At 43.3% G+C, this 23966-nt stretch overlaps 1 protein-coding gene across 1 annotated transcript in view; it reads left to right on the forward strand.

The window, feature by feature from the left end:
• Nucleotides 1-3036: 3036 nt before the first annotated feature.
• Nucleotides 3037-23966, forward strand: part of KIAA1549L (KIAA1549 like) — a 251388-nt gene continuing 230458 nt past the window's right edge. The window contains exon 1 of the mRNA XM_074337085.1: nt 3037-3930. Coding sequence (XP_074193186.1) covers nt 3672-3930 — 259 coding nt within the window. The 5' untranslated portion in view covers nt 3037-3671. The remainder of the gene's footprint in view (nt 3931-23966) is intronic.

The raw sequence follows: 23966 nt of genomic DNA on the forward strand, positions 1-23966 counted from the left end.
AATGTCAGTTCAGGGCCTGAAACTCTTATTGCCCCAAGACTGACCTTTCCCCCTGCCTAACAAAATGCTTTGCACAAAAGACACTGAATTTTAAAGCTATGTACCAATAAATTCACACATAGGGAAAGTCTCAAAGCTCTATTTTTAGTAGACTAATATTAACAAAAGGGTTTATGATTTAAGAGGGTTGCAATTGTCATATAATATATAAGATTGATTGCTTACTGTGTGTCAAGTATACTTCTAAAGGTTTGACATGTATCAACTCAGTCCTTAAAACAACCCAGTGGGTTAGGTACTCATCATTTCATGTTATAGACGAGAGAGAGAATCTATGATTTGCTCAAAGTTACACAGCATATAGCAAAGTGACACAGGTAGAGCCTGAGGTTAAATCTAAATAGTCAAGTTTCAGAGTCTGCACATGGACTCGTCAATCAAAGACTGGGATCTCATCAAGCTTCCTGCTCCAACAGAACACCTTTCGGGAGTTGCTCCTACTGGATGAGGGTAAAGCACACATTCAGTCTCTCCACATCTGCCTCCAACTTGGGTCTCCTGCCTTGAAGCAGAATCTCCCCAAATCCCGTCTGTGCCACTTTCATCAGATACCTTAGCCTTCCTTGCAAAATGCTGCAAGCTTCCATGCCTTTCTACCTTGCCATTTGCTGTGCCTAGCAAACCAACTTTAAATGTTACCTTCTTTCACTTCTCCTCCTCCTCCAGGCCAAAATAGCCACCCCTCACCTACATTTCCACACGCCTCCACTGAATAATCACCATGCTCTCACTCTCAGTTGCTGCTGTGTGCGTCTGCCTGCCTCACTAGCCTGTGGGCTTCCTGAGGAAAGGGCTAGTGTCTGGCCTTGAGGACAGTCTCATCGGGGAGAAAAATTAAATGAAACACAGTTTAATGACCAAAATCACTGAGAACTAATTTGTATCTTGTCTAAGTCTGGCAAATAATGTTGAAGGGAAGACCCCATTTACAACACAAAAGAAACCTTTTAAATATAGTTATTTGCTATGTCTCAATTCCATGGTAGTTGCCCTGAAAATCTCGGTCCACTCTCTCTAAATGCTCATGGAGAACCCAGCCATGGTGAAATCTCGCCTCTCTTACTGCACAGCCCTTTCCCCTTCTGGATCTTTCTATCTCTTAGGCCAGCAGTGTTCTGTCCTTGCCATATGAATCCAGCCAGCCCCTCCAGCTTCCTGTTTTGGACTCGCCTCTCTATCCTATCAACACATGGTCTAAGTACAGCAAGACTGGGTGCGGGGTGGTGTTGGGGGAGGCTATGACTACTCAAGGTTTATATTTTCTCTGATCATACCCACCTTTGTGTCCTCAGCTATTAACTCAGGGCCTGGCACAAGATTGGTGCTCCTGAGTATCTTTCTTCTTCCTCTCCCTCCTCCTCTCTTTGAGGAAAAGCCCAAATATGTCCAAAGCCTTTCCCAAGTGGGTCCCAACCTTCCTTCTCCTCTCTACCTCCCACTTCTCCCTAATGGAGTCCTAGCCTTCAAACAAGCAGCCACAGGGCTCCAAGCATGCATTTCCCTCCCCGCCTTTGCTCAGCCCTCTTCTCTCTCAGTGCTCCTGGCTCCTCAATGCTCAAGCTGCTCCAAACCTTGCCCTTCTTTCAGTTCCACTTTGCCCAGACATCCTGCCACCATCATCCCTACCTCCCTGTCCCTAGCATCACCACTGGCTGTCAGGACCATTCCTCCTGTCTTGTGATGTTGCCTGAATCATGGCCTGGATTGGTTTTCTCCTTAGTGTCTCAAACTGACTCCTTGAGTCATTTTATTGCCTAGTCTAGACTGCAAGTTTCTCAAAAACGGCCAACTAGCTTAAATAATAATAACCCCACAAGGCATTACTATATTTGAACAAATCTTAGACGCATGTGAGTTCCGAAAAGCTATGTGAAAAATGTGTGTCTTAGGTGAAATATGGTTTTAGCCTACTTTGCTAAGCCTTGAGCACACCAGGCACGCTCTGCCTTGGGTTTTGCCCTGGCTGTCTTTGCTCAGATGTCATCTTCTCAGCGAGGCCTTCCTTCACCCTATTTACCATTGCAACACCCCATCCCTGATTTTCATTCTTTTGCACGGATTTTTCTCCATAGTATTTATTTATCAGCAGCTGACATATGCATAGCTAATATTTGTTTATTGCCAGAATTACTTCCATTAGAATGTCAGCTCTAGGTTGGCAGAGGTTTTGTCTATGTCTGTTGTCCTCAGTGCCTAAAACAGCGGCTACACATAATAGGCAATCAGAAATATTGTTGAATGAACAGAGTTGTAGCTTCATCAGGTCAGGGATGTGTGTTTTTGCTTATCTCTTATATCACCGGTGCCTAGAATAGTAGCTGGCAAGCAGTGGGCCCTCAATAGTTATTGACTGAGAGATGTATGAAGAAGCTCCAATGAACTAGGTGACGTGCTTAAGGCCCTTTAGCCTGGCAAGGGAAGAGTAAGGAGGCCATTTGACTGACTCAGGGGCCTTTTGTCCCCCTGGGTAGTGACTGCTTAATTCTATTTGAGGAAAGGGACTTTTGTGAAACGACTTTCTCCTGCTCTCCCAATGAGTAGTGTACTGCTTCGCGCGTAGTATGGCTGCAATAAATATTAATATTTATATAATGTGGTTTAACTCAGCATGTTATTGCAATTAGGCCACAGCTGCTTCAGTTCCGCCGGGGATGACATGGGCGTGCAAGTGTCCGCTGGCCCCTCAGAGAAGTAGGGAACAAATTTGAAGCACAAAGTGCGTTTTGACCATCTGCAAAGGGCTTTCCAAAATCCAGGCTGAGGAGCTTTCTGGTCTCTTCAGCCCGTTGACCATGACCATTTACACCTGCCTTCCCTCTTTTTCGGGCCGGACAACCTCCCTGAAGATCTCCCATCCTCTAGACGGGTTACTGGCAGGGAAATGAGGGGGAGGGAAGCTCACAGCCCCACTCCCCGTCCCGACCTCCGCCGCGCGCGGGCACGGCCGCGAGGGGTCCCACTCCCTGGCCCGCGGTCGCAGGGGCGCGCGGGAGAGGGGGGCGCGTGGTGGCTCCGCGCGGGGATGCGCGCGCGCACTCCTGCCTCACCTCCCTCTCCTGCTCCCGTGGCTACGTGCTTTCTTTGTCAATGAGGCGCCGCTCTGAGCTGCAGTAACACTCTCGGCCCGGGAGCCGGACCCGGACCCGGATCCCGAGCGGGCACGCGCCAGCGAACGAGGAGAGCTGGGCGGAGAGGCCGGAGCTGGTGGTGGGAGGGAGGGACCCAAGTGCCCCCAGCGGTCGCCATCCCCCGCTCCATGCAGCCTCGCCCCCTCAGTCTGCAGTAGCAGCCCGGGGGAGGGGGCCTCGGGCGGCGCCCATCCCACCGTCGCTTCCCAAGGGCGGGCTGGCGTGCAGTGACAGCACCGTGGGAACCCCGACCAGCTCCCGCCGCGGCTCCATGCGACCCGGGCCGCTGAGCGGGTGAAGCCGCGGCTCCCGGAGCCCGCCCCGGCGCGGCAGGACGAGCGAGCAAGTCGCGCCGCCCGGCGCCCCCGCCCTCTGGCGCCCGGACCATGGCCGGAGATGCCCGGTGAGGACCGGGGCACCGAAGGCTGGGCTCCCCGGCGCTGTGCGGAGCGAGGCATCGGCCTGGATGTGTGAAGCGTCCCCATGGCTCGGCAGGAGGCGAAGCCCCAGGGCCGGAGGGAAGCTGGGCTGGCGGCGCGGGGGCTCAGGGGCCGGCCTGGGGCACGCTGGCTCGGCGGGGTCGGTGGGGGAGCCGCGTGCTGTCCGGGCGTGAAGGGCTCCGGGCCACCGCGGGACCCCGGGGCCGCCGCGTCCCAGGAAGCGCCGCCGCCCCTGCTGCTGCCGCTGCTACTGGGACTCCTGCTGCTGGCGGCCCTGCCTGGGCACTGCCTGGCCAACCCGGGTAAGCACTTGGCGGCTGCTTTGCGCTCGCGGAGGTTTCTGGAGGAGCGGGGCCGCCCATCGGAGCAGGCACCTGGCGGGGTGGCGGTGGAGGGAGAGGTCTTTGCAGCACCCGCGCTAGGATTTCCTCCGCCTTTGGCTGCTGCAACAGCAGGCGAACTGTTGGAAATCTGTCCCCCGGGAAGGCACCGCTGGGCGGCGAAGTAAAAAGGGGCTTTTGCATCTTCTTTCTGGACAAGTTGCAGATCTTTCCTAGTGGTCCCGCAGGCACGCTTCATTTAGATAAAGACATGGTGTGTTTAGGGCACCATATAAGGGATGTGTTTTAGTAGGGCACATTTCAGGGTGGGGACGTTCACTGTATTTTCGGCTCCCTGTTGGGTGTCCACAAGGGGTTTTAACTGCATGAAATGGCCAGAGTTTTAGGCAGTTCCCATGTGGGCTTCCCAAATAGGGTTTTCCCCTCTGTGTTGACAGGAGACCCCTTTTCTTTTGGGATAGAGGTACCTAAAATCTTTGCGTGCATCTTGCAAAGGGATCCAAGCACTGATCAAGTATATAATCTACTGTTTGCAGGTTAGTTAAAAATAATCACGCTTGGCTTTTCGACTCTCAAGAATCCTCAGTAAATGTATTTCGGTAATTCTTGGACGGTTTTGAGACATCTGTGTAACTACGTTGGGAGAATTATTCTACTAATGCGCTGCAAAACTTACACTGTGCAGTCAGCAATTGTCTTTGAAATAAGAATGATTATTATGGCACTTGTAAAGGGCAGGGTTTTGTTTGTGATGAAATTCTGGGCTCTTGGTATATTTCGTTTATCAAGGAATATACCTCTTACTTCAGCTAATAAGATCCTGTAGTTTGGTGGTTTTTAGCAAGGACTAATGAGGGAAGCTTTTCCCCCCCCAGTGTACCCCTTTCCCCAAATTAAATTCCCTCATTATGAAGGAACTCACACTGTTTTAAATAAGAGGGTGTCAGGTTAAAAACATTTCCTATCTTCAACAGCTTAATTCAAAGCCCATTTTCCTTTAGTTCACTGAAAGAGTCACTGACATGAGGTGTCTTTGTGTGCAAGTGACTGACTGTCCAGGAATTTTCTATTGTGATTGTAGTGGTTACAAAGTTTGGTCATCTTTGGCTGTGTGCCTGAGACCTGAGAAAAGCCTCCGAAGGATTTTAACCCTCAATTTTTATGCGTCTAGCCGTTTTCAGTGATGTTTATTTGGTATCATGGTTAAAAGTAAGTCCTGAGTCAGACACATGTGAATACCTTAGTATTCATTGGCTCAGAAACACACTTTGAGTGTTTATTTAAAATGAATCAGATCCTTGGTAGTTTTGTAAACTGTTCATGAGATATTAGCTTTTGGATGTTGTTCATTTGAGTGCAGATACCAAACACTGTCCAGCCATTCGTAATATATGAAATTTGGATGTATGTCCTGTTCCTATTCAGCTGATGTCAGATGATTTCCTCTGATCGGTTTTGAACTTCTGATCTCCTTTCCTGCCTCTGTACATTGACCTTCTGAACCTCGGTGACTTTCCTTGGGTCTTCTTTCAGACTGCCAGAGCCTGACTTAGGGGACTTCCAATCTATACCTTTTGGATTTTGCCCAGATGTCCTTTTTCTTTTTTCTCTGAGTATGACGACCATGGGGATCACTAGGAAAAATGCTTTGATTAAAATGATGACAAAAATCATTAAAGTTGATGTTGTTCCCCAAAGTCCTGTCTTTTCCCATCTCCTGGGAGTGGCTTGCTGCTTCCTCTGTGCTTTTTGGGTGCTATTCGTGCTGTCACTCTTGATGACTAATTCCCGGTGGTCCAGCTCACCTGTGGATCCAGAGTCTATCGCTGAGCTCCATGGTTTCCTGTGTGTTTGCTGCTGATTCAATTTCATGACTTGTTTCTCTCTCAGTGGAAGAGTTAAACATTGGGCTCCCTTTTTTTGCCTCCTACCCTCTTGCATGTATTCTCTGATTTCCACTGGCGGCAGCTTCACTGCAGAGTCGTCTAGTCCCAGACCCATTGCAGGGCATCCCAAGGGGTTTTGTGAGGAAGCAGTGTCAGGAGGGAGGCAGGAGAATGGATCCACTTTTCTGGGGCCTTTAGCTTTCAGCAAACAACCTTGTTTTGAACTTTTCCTGAGGGCTACGTGCAGTTTGGTGCTGCCACTCACTGCAGAGTTGTGTCTGATGCTGAGTAGCATGAGCAGACAAATCCATGAGGTTGAGCTCCTGCTACAAGTGCTAGTTTGCTATCGCCTTTCCATGTGCATGGTTGCTATTCCTTGCTTTCTAAGCAAGGCTAAGCTGGATATTGGCCTCTGTGGAAAGATGGGTAAAAATGTATTTGTTTCTGGTAAATGCTGTAGCATTTGTTTAGGACCTTCATGTTCTGGAGCCCCTACAGTATGTTCCCAGCCCACCTCCATCCACTCCACCCCAAGTTCTTTTGCTTTAATATTCCTGAGGAATTGGGGTTTCTTCTCTTTCTCATATTAAGGAAAAGCTTCTGCCTTGAGTGTCTTCTCCCAGACTTCCTCTCCTAACTTCCATCTCTACAGAACCCTTGCTTCCAGGCAGTAACTTCTGTTTTGGATGTGGGAGATTGGTGTGGGCAAGAAGGTTCTTTACAGCAGCGAACTCTGACACCCTCTATTCTCCTCCGCCCTCTGGGGCTCCAGGCAGAATGGTAAAATTCGAATTTGACTTCCTGATCTTTTTAACTACAGGTCATCCATTCAGTTCACGTCAGTAAACATTTACTGTCTGCCCATAGGTGCAGGTACAGTGCTCATTCCTTTATGTGACCTTGTCTTTTGGGCCTCAGTTCTCTGATCTGTAAAATGGGGATAATAATAGCTCCAGTCTAATTGGGTTGTTGTGCGAATTAAATGAGTTAATGCATCGAAAGTGTTTAAAATAGTGCTTGGTAAATAGTAGTAAATGCTCACTGAATTCTAGCTGTTTGTATAAAATAGCAGAAATTGACAGAACATTTACTGTGTTCTGTACACATTGACAGAACATGTGCTGTGCTGGGACAGGGGATACAGAGGTGAATAAGGATAAGGTAGTCTGTAGAAGCCCCTCATGAAGAGGGTGGTATGTGCCCTTAAACACTGATATGTATGATCAGAGCTAATAAAATGAGGGAACAGTTAATTCTGGAAGAAAAGGGAGCTTTGAAGGATGAGTAGGTGTTGGCAGGGTTGATGGTAGCATTTCAGGCAGAAAGAAAGTAAAGGGTTCTTTGTGTGCAGAGCACAGCCTGCTAAAGGGAGGAGTACCCTGGGCTCTATCGCTGTCCTGGGGCTTCCCCAACCCCTCCTTACAGGATGCTCCACCCTCCAGGCCCTCCCCTGAAGGGTTCTCTGCTTCTACCCACTTGTAAGTTGCTTGTTATCTTTGTTTCCCTCTTGCCTGTTACAATGCTCAGCACAGAAGAAGCACTTATTAAAATTGCAGCCTTCTTTCACTCCTATTCCCTTAGTTTGGCTGACTCTGTTAGACGTTAGAATAATTGTTTCATTTAAGTAATACGTAGTAAATAAAGAATGACTGCTTTATATGGGGGAATATATTTGCATTTTGAAAGAAGGATTTGCTAATAACAGTAAATCTCTAACTTAGCACAATCTATGGGGGAGATAATTTTGACCTAAGATGTCTTTCTCGCCCCTTTCCAACCTTGTACACACCATCAACTTGGAGTCCCATTTGAAATAGGTGCACTGTACGTTTGTTTGTTCATGCATTCATTCATTCATTCATTCATTCAATATATCTTGAGTGCCTCAGCTTTCTGAGGTTACAATAATGAATGAAAAGAAGCTCCCATTACCATGGGACGTAGGAACTAGCCCCAGTGTGTTCCAAACTTTACACTGCGTGTAAATCGCTTGAAGATCCTGTTCGCACGCACGGAGATAGATCCCAACTCAGCAGGTGTGGGAAAAGGCCTGTGGTCCTGCATTTCTAACAAGCCTGGTGATGCTGATGCCAATGTTTCATTGCCCCCAGTTTGAGTAGCCGATGACAATAAACAAGTCAAGGTAGGTTGACTTGGGAAGAAAAAGGTCTTACTGCAATGGGTTCAAGGGAGGACGGAAGAGAGAAATCGGAGACAGTAAAAAACAAAACAAAACAAAAAAAACAACACCCAACTCTTTTAAAGTCTTTTCTATAAAGGAAAGCAGAGTAATAGGGGAGGTGGGTCAAGAGAGGGTTAAGATAGGATATAATTACATTATGTTTGTACTTTCTCATTTTTTTAACATGGAAGGTTCACATCAAGAGTGTTTGATTTGGTGGGTTCTTCCCCCCAGATATAGAAATCCAAAAAAATACCTTTGGACTTTTTACTCTCAATATTATTTATTAATGTTTCAAAAGATATTTGCGCGATGTCCCAAACCTTGCCCCCCCTTGCTTTCCCCAACCCACACACAAAGTAAAGAAGAAGATTTTGGGAACAGAAACAGAAGTCAGATACTTCCTCCCTGCCCCTCATCTTCCTTAAAACTGAACGTCACTGTGGAAACTTGGAGATGCTCACATTGTGATGACAACCACAGAATCTCGCAGAAGCTTACATATCTCAGGTCTTAAGTTACTAGAATATGATCTGGGAATATTCAAAATGAATGTGCATGCTTCCCTTTTCATTTTCATTAACCTTCAAACCCATATTGTGGTTTTCTTTCTTCTTCTTCTTTTTTTTTTAACTAAACAACAACTCTACTCTTCTCTAGACAAAAATGAATAGTTGGAATGACCTTAAAACATTTTCGTTGCTTGACAACATATTACAGGGGATTTCTAAAAACACAGAGGGACACATTATTCTAGGTCATGGAATGGCTGCCTTGGGTGGGACTCTTTGGGGAGTTAACAGCAAAGGAGCAATTTAGCAATCTGGGTATTGTAAATGTCAGTTACTCTAGCAGGAGGGAAGGTAGCAAAGGAGTCGTATTTGTTTGGCAATATTTATTAAGCACCTGGCATATGCCAGGCCAAACTCTTCACTAAATACTGGATAGAGGTTTAATGGAGAACAAATCAGGCCTTTCCCTGCCTTGAAGCAGTCTGTAGCCCAGGACAAGAAACCCGTACTCAGTGCGCAGAGCAGCAGGTCGGTCAAGTAGCTCCGTGAATTCGGTCAGGTGGGGGATGTGGCAAGATAGAAAGTACCTGCCTTGTCCAAAGAGGCAGTCACCGCTCAGCTGCAGCCTCTGTGTGTGTGTGTGTGTGTGTGTGTGTGTGTGTGTATGTGTGGTGGTGCTCAGGGTGCGAATAATATTTAATAACTATGCATGGTGCCAGGTGCGTATTAGACTTATTGGGGGGATCACTTTTAAATTGTATAACTGTCTAACCACTATGCTGTACACGTGAAACTAATGTAAAATAATACTGAATGTCAACTGTAATTGAAAACAAAACAAAGCAAAAAATAAAAAGAAAGAAAAGCGGGATCTTTATTTAAAATCTTGTTTTCAAATGTCACCAACTAATTCATATTTTTGAAATGTCATCTCTATAAATAGAGCACACCCCTGAGCCACAAGTTTTTTCTTTCTTTTTTAAAGTCAAGTTTATTAAGGTATAACTTATATAGAGTAAAAGTCTCCCTTTTTAGGTGTGCTGAGTGATGAGTTTTGACAGAAGTGTGCAGCCATGGATCCAGCACCACAATCCAGGCATAGAGCGCTTCTGCCATCTGCTGCCCCTGTGTAGTCAGTCTGCTCCGCCCACATGTCCAGTCCCTGATAAGTACCGATCTAGTCTCTGTCCCTATAATTTTGCCTTTCCCTGAGGGTCATATGAATGGAATCATGCAGTGTGTAACAGTTTGTGTCTGGCACCTTTCATTTAGCATAATGCTCTGAGAATCATACACGTCATTGCACGTATTTATCTCCAGTTCTCTCCTTTTTCTTGCAATGTAGTATTCCATTGCAGCACAGTTTGCTTAGCCATTCCCCAGCTGATAGACATTTGGGTTGTTTTCAGTTATTGGCATAAAAGTCTTTGCATGGGCAGTTTTTATTCTCTTGGGTAAATACTGAGGAGTGGGACTGCTGGATCATATGTTACGTATGTGTTTCACCTTGAAAAACTACCAAATTCTTTTCCAAAGCAGCTGTTCAATTTTGTATTCCCATTAGCAATGTGTGAGAGTCCTGGTTGCTCCTCTTATCCCACTGGCACTTGGTTTTGTCATTTTTTTTTTAAATTTAAATTTCAGCTAGTCCAATAATTTTTTAGTAGTATCTTCGTGTAATTTTAGTTTGCATTTTTCTAATTACTAATGATGTTATTGTTACATCTTTTCATCTTCTTGTTTGCTATCTATAGTTCTACTTTGAAGTGTTTGTTAAAGTCTTTTGACCATTTAGGAAACTGGATTGTTTGTTTTCTTATTATTGAATTTTGAGCTTTAAAAAAATATGTATTCTGGATACAAGTCCTTCATCAGATAAGCTTTTTGCAGATATTTTCTCCTAGTCTTTAGTTTGTCTTTTCATTTTATTAACAGTGTTTTCCAAAGAACAGAAGTTTTACATTTTGATTAACTTCAGTTTATCAACTTTTATTTTTTATTTTTTTAAAGATTTTATTGGGGAAGAGGAATGGGGCTATATTGGGGAACAGTGTGTACTTCCAGCCCTTTTTGCAAGTCAAGTTGTTGTCCTTTCAGGCTTAGTTGTGGAGGGTGCCGTTCAGTTTCAAGTTGTTGTCCTTTCAGTCTTAGTTGTAGAGGGTGCAGCTCAGCTCCAGGTCCAGTTGCCGTTGTTAGTTGCACAGGGCGCTGCCCACCTTCCCTTGCGGGAGTCTAGGAATCGAACTGGCAACCTTGTGGTTGAGAGCCCACTGGCCCATGTGGGAATCGAGCTGGCAGTCTTCAGAGTTAGGAGCACGGAGCTCCACCTGAGCCATTGGGCCAGCCCCCAATTTATCAACTTTTAAATTTAAGGTTTGTGTTTTTTGCATCCTATGATAGAAATACTTGCCTATCCCAAGGCCACAAACATCTATGATTTCTTCTAGAAGTTTTATAGTTTTATTTTTACTTTTAGGTCTGTGGTCCTTTTAATGTTAATTTTTTTATATAGTGCAGGGTAAGAGTTGAGATAATGTTTTCATATAAATGATTAATTGTTCCAGCATCATTTACTGAAAAGACTATTCTTGCTCCATTGAATTGGTACCATAGGTGTGTGGGTTTATTTCTGGACTCTAGTCTGTTCCACTGATCTATACTTCTCTCCTTATGCCAATGCAACACTGCCTTGATATCACTAGTTCAGTTTCTTAACCTTGGCACTGTTGACATTTGGGGCTGGATAATTCTTTGTCGTTGGGGATTTTCCTGTGCATTGTAGGATGTTTAGCAGCATTCCTGGTCTCTGCTCACTCCATGCCTGTAGCTCCACCCCTCCCCACTTGTGACAACCAAAGTATCTCTAGGCTTTGCTAAATATTCCCTGGGGGGTAAAATTGCCCCTGTTGAGTTCCACTGCTCTAGCTTTATAGTGAGTCTTGAAATCAGTTAGTGTGAATCCTCTTTTTTATTCTTTCTTTTTTCAAAATCTTTTTGGATATTCTAGGTCTTACGCTTTTTCATATAGATCTTAATATCTTCTTGTCAATCTCTATAAAAAAGCTTGCTGGAATTTTGATTGGGATTTTACTGAATCTACATCAATTGGAGAACATTGATATTTTAACAATATTGGATTTTTTGAACCATGAACATATTTTTCTCCATTTATTTAGGTACTCTTTCTTTTCTTTCATCAATTTTATAGTTTTCAGCATGTGTGGATTTTGTACATATGTATTTCATGTTTTTCAATGCTTTGGTATAGTACTTTAAAATTTTCTTTGAGAGTATATAGAAATAGAAATATGATTGTTAGAATATTAATCTTTATCATGTGACCCTTCTAAACTCCCTTTAGTTCTTGTAGCTTTTTATAGAATCTTTGGGATTTTCTAAATAGAAAACCATGTTATCTACAAATAGACAGTTGTTTTTTTTCAAATCTGTATGCCTTTCATTTCTTTTTCTTCCCTACTACACTGGCTAGAACTTCAAGTATGTTGTTGGATAAGAATGGGGAGAGCAGACATCTTTGCCTTGATCTCACTCTTGGGAAAAACATTGAGTCTTGGGGCCGGCCTGGTGGCTCAGGCGGTTAGCGCTCCATGCTCCTAACTCCAAAGGCTGCCAGCTGGATTTCCACATGGGCCAGTGGGCTCTCAACCACAAGGTTGCCGGTTTGACTCCCGCAAGGGATGGTGGGCTGTGCCGCCTGCAACTAGCAATGGCAACTGGACCTGGAGCTGAGCTGCGTCCTCCACAATTAAGACTGAAAGGACAACAACTTGAAGCTGAACAGCATTCTCCACAACTAAGATTGAAAGGACAGCAACTTGACTTGGAAAAAAGTCCTGGAAGTACACACTGTTCCCCAATAAAGTCCTGTTCCCCTTCTTCAATAAAATCTTTTAAAAAAACCCAAAACATTCAGTCTTTCACTATTAAGTATAATGTTAGTTATAGTTTTGTTTTTGTTTTTCTTGTAGAGACTCTTTATTAGATTGAGGAAATTCTCTTCCACATCTAGTTTGCTGTGAATTTTTATAATGAATGGGTATTTTTAAGAAATAATATAACTTTCTTTTTTAAAAAAGATTTTTATTAAAAATATAGTTAACCTACAATATTATATTAGTTTCAGGAGTACACCATAGTTATTCAACATTTATGTACCTAAAGAAGTGATCACCATGATAAGTCCAACAACCATCTGACACCATACCATGCTATCACAGTATTATAGACTGTATTCCCCATGCTGTCTATTACATCCCCATGACTTATTTGTTTTATGCCTGGAAATTTGGACCTCTTATGCCCCTTCAACTTTTCCACCCTTTTAAACATTTTCAATTACAGTTGACATTCAATATTATTTTATATTAATTTCAGGTGTACAACATAGTGGTTAGACATTTACGCACATATAATTTAAGAAGTGATCCCCCTGATTAGTCTAGTACACACCTGGCACTATACATAGTTATTACCGTATTATTGACTATATTCCCTATGCTTTGCTTTACATCCCCATGATTACTTTATAACAACCAATTTGTATTTCTTAATCCTTTCTCCTTTTTATACCCACACCCTCAAACCCCCTTCCATCTGGCAATTTTCAAAATGTTCTCTGTATCTATGAATTTATTTCTGTTTGTTTGTTAATTTTGTTCTTTAGATTTCACATATAAGTGAAATCATATTGCATCTGTCTTTCTCTGTCTGACACTCCACTCAGCACAATACCCTTTAGGTCCATCCATGCCACCACAGATGGTAAGAATCCATTCCCTTCCATGGCTGAGCAATATTCCATTGGGTATATGTAACACCTCTTCTTTATCCATTTTCCATCAACGGACACCCAGGCTGCCCTTCACATCTTGGCCATTGTAAACAATGCTGCAATGAACATATGGACGCACACTCGAAGTAGCACTTTGGGTTTCTTCAGATAAAAACCCTGAAGTGTGATTACTGGGTCCTTGATTGTCTCTTCTTATAGCCTTTGTTTTAAAGTCTATTTTGTCTGGTGTAAGTATTGCTACCCTAGCATTTTTTTGGTTTCCATTTTCATGATACATCTTTTTCTATCCCTTTACTTTCTGTCTATATGTGCCTTTCAGTCTGAAGTGAGTCTCTTGTAGGAAGGATATGTAAGGGTTTTGTTTCCTGAATGGATATTGAGCCCTTCTATGTCTTTTGATTGGAACATTTAATCCATTTACATTGAAAGTATTTGTTGATAGATATGTAGCTATTGCCATTTTATTATTCATATATTTTATTTATTTATTTTGTCTTAAAGAAGTCTCTCAGATTCCTTGTAATACTGGTTTGGTGGTGATGAACTCCTTTAGTTTTTTCTTGTCTGGGAAGCTCTTTCTATCCTTTGATTTTAAATGATAGGCTTGCTGGGTAGAGCAGTCATGGTTGTAGGTCCTTGCTTTTCATCACATTGAATATTTCCTGTCAATCCCTTCTGGCCTGCAAAATTTCTGTTGAGAAATCAGCTGACAATCTTATGGGAGCTCCCTTATAAGTTACTAGTTGCCTTTCTTTTGCTGCTTTTAGGATTCTCTCTTTGTCTTTAACCTGTGCCATTTTAATTACGATGTGTCTTGTGGGCCTGTTTGGGTTCATCCTATTTTGGCTCTCTGTACGCCCTGGACTTGTATGTCTATATCCTTCACCAGGTTGGGAAAGTTTTCAGTTATTGTTTTTTCAAATAGGTTCTCAATCCCTTGCTTTCTCTCTTCTCCTTCTGGTACCCCTATGACACAAATGTTACACTTGATGTTATCCCAGAGGTCCCTTAAACTATCCTCATCTTTTTTTTTTAAGATTTTATTGGGGGAGGGGAACAGGACTTTATTGGGGAACAGTGTGTACTTCCAGGACTTTTCCAAGCCAAGTTGTCCTTTCAATCTTAGTTGTGAAGGTTGCAGCCCAGATCCAGGTCCAGTCGCCGTTGTTAGTTGCAGGGAGCGCAGCCCACCATCCCTTGTGGGAGTCGAATTGGCACTCTTATGGTTGAGAGGACACACTCCAACCAACTGAGCCATCCGGGAGCTCAGCAGCAGCTCAGCTCAAGGTGCCGTGTTCAATCTTAGTTGCGGGGGGTGGGGGCAGCCCATCATCCCTTGCGGAAGTCAAGGAATCGAACCGGCAACCTTGTGGTTGAGAGCCCCTCTTGTGGTTGTGAGCCATCCGGCCACCTGGGAGCTGAGCAGCAGCTCATTGACCTCACTCCAGCTGCGGAGGGTGCAGCTTGCTGGCCCATGTGGGAATCGAACCAGCAGCCCTGTTGCCCAGAGCTCACACTTTAACCAACTGAGCCATCTGTCCGCCCCCTCATCTTTTTATATTCCTTTTTATTTCTTACTGTTCCAATTGGGTGTTTTCTGCTACCTTGTTTTCCAAATCACTAATTTGGAAAATTAATCTGGTGTGCTGGTGATTCTTTATAGTGTATTCTTCATTTCGGTTATTGTGTTCTTCACTTCTGACTGTTTCTTTTTTTATGGCTTCTATATCCTTTTTTATGCTTGCTATCTCTTTGTTGAAGTTCTCACTAAGTTCCTTGAGCATCTTTATAGCCAGTGTTTTGAACTCTGTCTGGTAGGTTGCTTGTCTCCATTTCATTTAGTTCTTTTTCTGGAGTTTTCTTCTGTTCTTTCATTTAGGATGTATTTTTTTATTTGTTTGTTTTCTCATTTTGGCTGCCTCTCTGTGTTTGTTTCTATGTATTAGTTAGATCTGCTATGACTCCCAGTCTTGCTGGTGGTCTTATGTAGTAGGTGTCCTGTGGGGCCCAGGGGCACAGTCTTCATGGTCTCCTGTGTTGGGTGCTCCAGAAGTGTCCCTTGTGTGGGATGTGACTGTCCTCCTGTTACATATGAGCCTTGATTGCTATTGGCACATCAGTGGGTGGGATTGACCCTCAGGCTGATTGGCTGTGGGGTTTGGCCATGTCCACAGCTTATGGGCTGCTGAGCGTGAGGCTTAACCCATTGTTATTCGCCCCAGTGGGCTTTGGTGACTGTTGAGACTGCCCTTTGTGTATGCTGCTTGTGGGGCTAATTTGGTGGTGCTCTGCTGTGGTCTGAAACCAACCTCCAAGTATGTTGGTTCTGGGGTGTCTTGGGAGGGGCTCTAGTGCAGGCCAAGGTCCCCCACTGCCTGTGACCAGCTGGGGCATACCTGGTAGGAGCTACAAAGTGATCTGCAGTTGTTTGCTGCCTGTGCTGAACCTGTAGGTGCATGGAAGAGGCCATGCTGTGAACTGAGCACATCTGCCACTAGAATTGGCCTGGGGTAGCTCTGCAAAAAGCCAGGACACCCTGAGGCATACTGTCACCTGCCAGCTCCTTTAAGTTTCAGCCAACAATAGAGCCTTGTGCGGTATGCAAGTTGGATGAAGCAGGGTCCCAGGGAGTTTCACTAGAATGGGAAGAGTTGTGGTCACCTGGTTAATGTAAATTCTGGTTTGGTGCCAGTGCTGAGCCTAGAGTGACTAAGCAAAAGTCTTAGAACACACCGAGGCCAGTCGCTGCCTGTCTGGGGTCTGCTGGACTCTGATAGTTTTCCAAGAAAGAGTGCAACGTGGGTGGGCCTGGCTGCTCATGGAGAAAGTGCCTCAGGGGTTGGGAGAGTTTGGTGGGGTAGGGTCCCAGCAGAGCTCACCAGACCAATCAGATTCAGATTTGGCCCTGTGGGGGAGGGCTCAACATAGGAAAGATGGTGCCCATCTGTTGGCTGAACGGGAGCAAGATGCCTCACAGGGAAAATGGCAACTGTCCTCCAGATCTTGCACCAAAGCCTCATCCTTCAGTCTGCCCCCCATAAGCTTACAACACCCTCTAGTCACTGTCCTTCCACCAGAGCCCAGGGTGAATGCCTGAGTGAGTGAGTCTGTGTGTGGACTGGTAAGAGGACGTCTGGGTTTTCCACAGCCTTCTATCTCACCCAGATGGGCTGAATACCCACTGTTTGTCACAGCTAGATGTTAGGGGGGCTTATTTCTCAGCACCAGTACTAGGGCTGGGGAGCCTGGTGTGGGGATGGGGTTCCTTACTTCTCTGGGGGAACCTCTGTGGCTGAGATATCCCTCCTAATTCTCAACCATCACATGGAAGTTTGGGGTCCTTTCCACCCCTCCTACCAGTCTTGACGTGGCTTCTTCTTCATATTTTCAGTTATAGAACTTCTGTTCAACTAGACTTCAGATGGTTCTCCAGATTGATTGTTCTGTGATTTAGTTGTAATTTTAATGTGTTTACGGAAGGATGCAGGCACAGTGTTTTTCTACTCCGCCATCTTGGATCTCCACAACAGGTCTTATAGAATGAATGGGTATTGAATTTTGTCAAATGTTTTCTCTCTTGAAATCATCACAGGTTTTTCTTTTTCAGTCTGTGGAAAAACAAAAAAGATGAGTTGATTTTAGAATGTTGAACCAACCTTGTATTTCCTGGGATAAACTCCAGCTTAATCATGATATATGTTCCAGCTGGGTCTGAGCTTCTAATCTTTTTGTTAGGAATTTTTAAGGTCTTATGTTCATGAAAGATCTTTGGCTATAGCTTTGTTTTTCTGAAATGCTTTGTCTGGTTTTGGAATAATAGTAATACTAGTATAAAAAATTGTAGGGAAGTGTTCGCTCTTCTGTTTCATGGAAATGTTTGTGTAGAATTAGTATTATTTCCCCCTTTAGGCTTATAATCTTATAGATGAGATTGAAGATTGCACAAAGGTTTCTGTAGTAAAATAAAAGGTATCAGGTACCTCTAGTACATTTCCTCATTCTCTGGACTGCCAGTGGATACTTCCTAGACGTTAGGACAGAGGTTTTGTTCAGGTCTAAAAGAACGGCCTGGGTGAGGGGAAATCAAGTTGGATGCATTCAGGAGACAGGTCACCGCTGGCTGTTTGCTATTTATCAAGTCACTTCACTTTTCAGGGCCTTAGTTTTTTCATTTGTGAATAAAATCCTCAAGATACTCCCTTCTTCCCCCATTCTCCAGGCTGTGTGGTTATGGCCTCTAAGCTGATGTTTTGGTGGGTTAGAATAACTACGTTTCTTACCTCTTCCTGTATTAATGGTAAGGGCACTCACGGACTCTCATTCTGAATAGGGAACAGTTTCCCCATATTTTGCTGTCACGGTTCCAACTTGAAGCCCAGATAAATATTGGTTTATCTTTAATCTTCATTGGCTTTTAAGAAATTGTAAAAGTAACATATACTTTATTAAAATCAAATAATACATAATACATGCAGTAAAATGCAAAAGGCCCTGTTGGCTCTATTGCTGTTTCCTAGAGTTGTGCTGTCAAGCAAGTATGATGGGTCCTTTCAGACTTTTTTTCCTATAAATATTTATGTACATATCTTCACTGAGTTTTTTTTTTTTTTTTTTTTTTAAGAGATAAAGGGTATAATGTTTAGTACCTTGCTTTTTTCACTTAGCACTGTATGGTGGCTAAATAAATAAATTCTGCCAAATAAATTCTGTCATAAGAGAATCTGAACTTCTCCCTGAAACATAGAAAAACCTTTACTATAAAATAAAACAGTTTTAACACACCACAGGTCGAATTCAAACCTACAGAGTTAAAATATCTCCTTAGAACATTCTTCCTTTTTCTCTAACCCTTGGCTTCCTTCTCTGGAATACTCCCACAGATGTTTAAGAAAAATCACGGACCCTTTAAAACACCAACTAGGGGTCAGCTCTGTATACAAACCAACTAATGTAGTTGTAAATAAGGCCAAGTAGATGCCTCAAGCATTTAGCCCAAGGTCATTGCTGCACCTGCCATCTGTCCACTCAGGCGAGACTTTGCCTAATGCATCCTAACCACAAGAGGAGTATTTGATTTATATATGTTAAATCTATTCTTAGCTTGAAATAGCCTGACATCAAAAACACAAAATGGCTTTGGTATCTATGCAGTACCAGTAAATAGGAAGGTCTTAAATATTTCTAACTTCACTCTGTGAAACATGGGATTAAGTGCCAGAAGGAAACCAGTACTCGGAGACCTACCTCTATCTCTATCCTTGCTAATGAATCCTGCTCCTCTGCCATGTGTCTTTCTATTTGCCAAACATTAAGAGTAAACCAAGGGAGCCTGAAAGCTATGAAGTCTGGGAAGAAAATGTGTTGAAATTAATAGTGCAGCTTATAAGGCTTTGTCAAAAAGAGCTGAGCAAAAATATCTCTAAACCTACAGATTTCATTATCAAATAATGAGTCTTTGTTTTGAAAAGAATAGGAGCATCTGGATTATGAGCATTATTCTGAATATAATTAAACTGGATGGAAGTGTATTAAAAATCATCACCACGGAGCTGTCTTTGGCAGTTTCCTGTTGTATTAATACTGCAGGTGAACACACAAATCAACCCGGTGAACCCGACAGAAGCTAAACTTTTCTTTTGGTGGGATGGAGAATTTCTTCTCTCTAGTCCAGCAATAAAAATGACATTTTAAAGAAGTGTTTTTCCATTCTTATGGCTAATATATTTACTTTTCCCTACAAGGATACTAGTCCCTGGAGTTTGGTATAGCACCTCACAATTGTTTAAGTTTTCACTCTTTTTTATTTGAACCTCAATTCATTCCTAAGAGAGAGTTGAGGAAGTAATTTGCTAAAGGTCACACAATGATCCAGGGATTTTTACATTATTCTGTGATTCAGGGGACAGATTACCTACATACTCAACTAAAACTAGCTCAAGTACGGGGCCTCAGCCAAGGGTAATCTCATGTGACATATTCATTATAGGAATGAAAACTGGGCCATGTGGACACTATAATTAATTGATAGAAATCATAGCTAACATTTTTGAGCATTTACTACCTGTGTCAGCTCATTTGATTTTCACAACAATGCTATGAAGTAGGTTCTTTTTTGATCTTCATGTTTCAGATGGGGAAACTGAGGTACAGAGTAATTTAACAGTAATTCATCCAGTGTCACATAGGTAAGTCTCAGAGGTGGGATTTGAACCCAGGCAGTTTGATTCCGTAGCCCTCAACCTGCTTTAATAGTAAGAGGCTGGGGTTGCTGGCTTTGTGTCTCATGGACCGACCTGGTGGCCTCTTGCCTCTCTCTCTTCCTGCAGGCTGGGTCCGTCCTTCCACTTTTTCCTGCAGACTGGCTTTCTCTGCTTACCTGTACTTTCTTGGTTCCCCCATAACTAAACTTTACATGGGCTGTTGCTTGCGGTGGTGTTCACTGCAGCTAGAGTTGGCAAGACTACTCAGTTTAAGTGCCCACCATCCAGTTCTCTCTCTGTTCCAGTTCTGCATTTCCCTGGAGGGAAGATCAGGCTGCCATAGTCTGGCCAATGGAATGAGGGTATCCCTCAGCTGATTAGCAGAAGCCAGAGGAGAAGGGGCACGTGGTATAAAAATGACTTCCTAGGTTGACCCTCCCTTCAGCCATGGCCTTTTGTAGAGGGCAGTTTTAAATGAGACGATGTGGATAGAGCAAGCTCCCCCAAATTTGTGTCCTCCCTCCCATCGGTAACAAACAGGTTCATGGGCTGGTAAGCTGGCTCTGTGGACAACAGTGGTGACAAGAGGCCTGATTTATAGTGTTACATGGTATGAACACTCCCACCATGGCTGATTTCAAGCTACCAGTGTGACAGCAGAGTTGGGAAGAGATGGGCACAGTTGGCTCAGTGTGACACGATCCTATCCATCTACGGACTAGATACAAGGCAGCTGACAGAGTAAGTGCAGGATGCATTCAAGGTGTTCAAAGTTTAGGCTTAGTAGGCCAGCCAATTAGGTTTATAATTATGTAAAAGGGAATAAGATTTCAAGAAAGAGAGGGAGGAAGTTAGATTTAGCACACGCAGCCTAAAATAGCTTGAAGTATGTCATCCCAAGTGTGCAATCTACTAGGCACACAGAGATGCTTTCTGAAATATTGCAATTTCTTTTGCCTGTAAGGTCTCACTTGTGCCATACAATTAATGCTTTCACCACTTTTAAGCTCTCAGACCTGATTATTTGGGGGGAGGCATTGGTTTTGTGTGTGGCACTGAAAGGTATAATTTCACCTTGTTTCAGATGTGAGCACTTCCTTCTCATTTGACGTTCTCATTTCCTCTACCTGACAAACCTAGAGATACGAAGTCCACGTGGTGGCCTGTTAGATGTCTTTTAGTTGAATACACACTATTAATCTTGATTGGAGGCTTTTATTTATGATCGTAAGGCCGTCCTCAGTTCATTTAATTATGCTAAAAGCCAGACCGTCTGCTGACTACTCCCTCTGCCAGCGTGTCAGACCCTTCACAGATCTCAAGGCCCATCTACTTGGCTCTTTTCTCTTGCACATCTGGGGAGGGGACTGGAGTCTTGGCTTCAGTGTATTACTCAATTCTGCTGCTGTCCCCCATTTTTCCTCCTGATGTGACTGTCACTAACCCTGGCCAGCTCTCATGAAGGGTGGTGTTGGCCATGAGGAGACAGAGTGAGGGAGTGTTGACAGTATACGTCTCTCCTTAGATGTGGAGTTCCAAGTGTCCTACTGATGAAAGGTTAGTGTCATTACCTATAAAAACAGCACAATTAGTTTATTCTTTTAATTTCCCTGGGGATATAGCAAGAGGAGAATTTTACAAGATTCTTCTTTTATGTTTCATTGGAGATTTGTCTTAATTTGTGGATACGTTGACTTCTAAATAAGAGGGCTAACATTTATGAACAGTTACTATTATGTTAGTCACTAGATCAAGAGTTTTATGTAATCCTCGCTATGACACTGTGAGGTGATAGAGATAAAAACAAACAAATGCTCAAGCAAACAAGCAACCACACCACTAGTTTTTTGCCATGGATCGTGCCCTACAACTGCTGCAGTTGTGTTATCGCTTACTCTTCTTTATTCGTAGCCAAGTTAGAAGAGAAAAACCCCCTAATTTCAGCAATCTAACACAACCATTTTTAGGATTGGTGGCTTTTTTTTCATCCTTTTTTGTGTGGGCCTTTTACAAATATAATTGTAACCATAAGCCATCATGGTTTCCAAATCTTTAGATTCAGGTTTCTAGTTGACATATCATGGGCAATTTTTATGTTTCAGCTATAGTCTGAGTTAAAGATTTAATAATCAATTATATCTCCTATTTATCTCTTCTTTTAGGAATTTTCTGCTCCTTCAGCTCCAGTTAGTGTTTATAATATCCTAAGATTTTTTTGGGGGGTGGGGAGGGAGGAGAATATGTTTCTTCTCTGTTCTAAATTTTTTGGCTTTTTGTCATGAAACTAACGAAGAATTGCTGGAACAGAATTCAAATGTCTTTACCTTTTCAGGATTCTATTCTCATTAAGCCCAAGGGTTGCAGAAGATGCAGTTTTTATCTTCTGTTAGCTTTTTCTGTTCAGGTGAGATAAAATTCTCACAAGTTACCAAGCTTACCTGGTGGTTGAGACTCCAGGTGGTGAGCTGGCCATCTGGTGAAATGGACATCACCTCCTACAAATAGGCATCTCCCATGGTGGAATGCCATCCAGAGGGTCATCATTTTGAATCCCCCTGGCTCTGTCCATGGCCCACTGGCCATCTGTTCTCCTCGACCCCAGGGTTTATTTTGGCTTTGCACGCTGACAGATGAGCTCTCTTCTGAGTCACCTGTGCCCACCTTGGTCTTATTACTACTTTTTAAAATCTCCTAAACCTTTGAAGTGGTTCCAGATTACTCCCTCTCAGTTTTGTGAATTCAGAATGACAAAGATGAAGAAGGAAGGAGGACGTGGCCTTGTTTTGGTCACAGGCTGTGGCACTCCTGTTCCTTTTCGTTACGGCTCATCTGCTTGTGGGCTCAGTTTTTTGGCTCATCGTAAAGCCAGCCCCTCCCCTCATGCTGATAGGAGACTGGGTTTTGATTCCTCACTAGTTAGTTGCTTATCTCAAGCCATCATTAAGCAGGATGCTTAATAACCTGTTCTGAATTTAGTATTAATAGAAAAATAATTTCTGTTATTTTGATACAATGTCATATATTTCAACAATAATTTTGAAAGTCTTATTAGTTTCTGGCCTTTCCAGGTACAGCACATCTTTAAGAGTCAATGACACTTGCAAATATGTAGAAATCAACCAACCAAATATGTACTGAACGTACATAATGAGCTAAGTAAGGCCAGTGCTAGGTGAGGTTTCCAAAGTGGTACCAATAGTGCTTTGAAGGAAAATACACAGGGACATGATTGCATGAAAATACTAACCGGCTATGAAAGGTAAAGCATCCAGATGCAAAGTAAATGGTACAGAAAATAAATGTTAAAATAATTTATCTCATTTTTATTCCTCATGGACTGGGCTGTCAAATTCAGCACCTACTTTAGGTTACAATCGGAATGGACTGGTGGGTCCCCAATGATAAGGACCTGTCTGAAAGGGCAGCGATGGGTGAGTGTCTGTGCTCAGGCTCTAAGATGGAACTAGAAGTCCTCTGGGAACTTCTGAATTGTTGATTTTTACTAGAGCAGGTCTTAGAAAATCACGTATCAGCACTAGAATCTTTGAAAGTAAAGTTGGCATTTTGCTTCTGAAATATATTCTTACCATAACTCACAGTGGAAATTGTGGCATAAAATTATTTTTAAACTGTTTCTAGCTGAATTGCCTGAAACTGTAGACTATCTTCACTGAACAACTCTGCATCATGTTAAGTTACAGTGAAAGTAATGGTTTCCACTGATTCTGTCAATACTTACCACGTTCCTGACACTGTGCTGGGTGCCTGATGCACTTATTACGGCATTTAAACTTCACAGCCACTCTGTGAGATGCGGCTATAATTGTTCCCATTTTACAGACAGGGAAGTGTGGCTTAGAGAGGCAATGTCACTTGCTCAGGACCATACAGCATAGTGATATTGGCTCTGTCCCAGAACCCAAGGCCTGTGCTCAGTCCACTGCTATGCTAAGTGCTCTTCCTGACTGTACCTGCTCTGCATCTGCCCAGCTACATCCCAGGCCTGACGATGAGATAAAGCAGTGTTACCAACAGGCACATATTGTCTGCTTCCTAGAGGCCTTTCCCAGTAGCCCTTTTCATAGTACGACCTGGCCACAAAGGGGGATGAGCCTGGCTGTGGCCGTGAGGATATCCATGTTTGTGTCTCCTCATTTGAGATTTCAGGTACACACTAAATGATATTTATGTCCAAGCTCGTATTATTGGGGGTAATGAGAATTGAATAGGTTGTGTTTTGACTCCCATAGTGCTTGAAATTCAAGCATCCTGGCAAGAATGCTCAAACATTTTATGGGATTCTCCAAAACTCACACAGACAGAGTGAATCAATTGTGCTTTTGGTCTTGTTTCAGCCCTTTGAAAAACGCATGGGCCTGAGTCACTCTGTGGCCTCAGCTAAAT

Source organism: Rhinolophus sinicus, linkage group LG06 (assembly GCF_036562045.2).
Source record: "Rhinolophus sinicus isolate RSC01 linkage group LG06, ASM3656204v1, whole genome shotgun sequence".
Classification (NCBI taxonomy): Eukaryota; Metazoa; Chordata; class Mammalia; order Chiroptera; family Rhinolophidae; genus Rhinolophus; species Rhinolophus sinicus.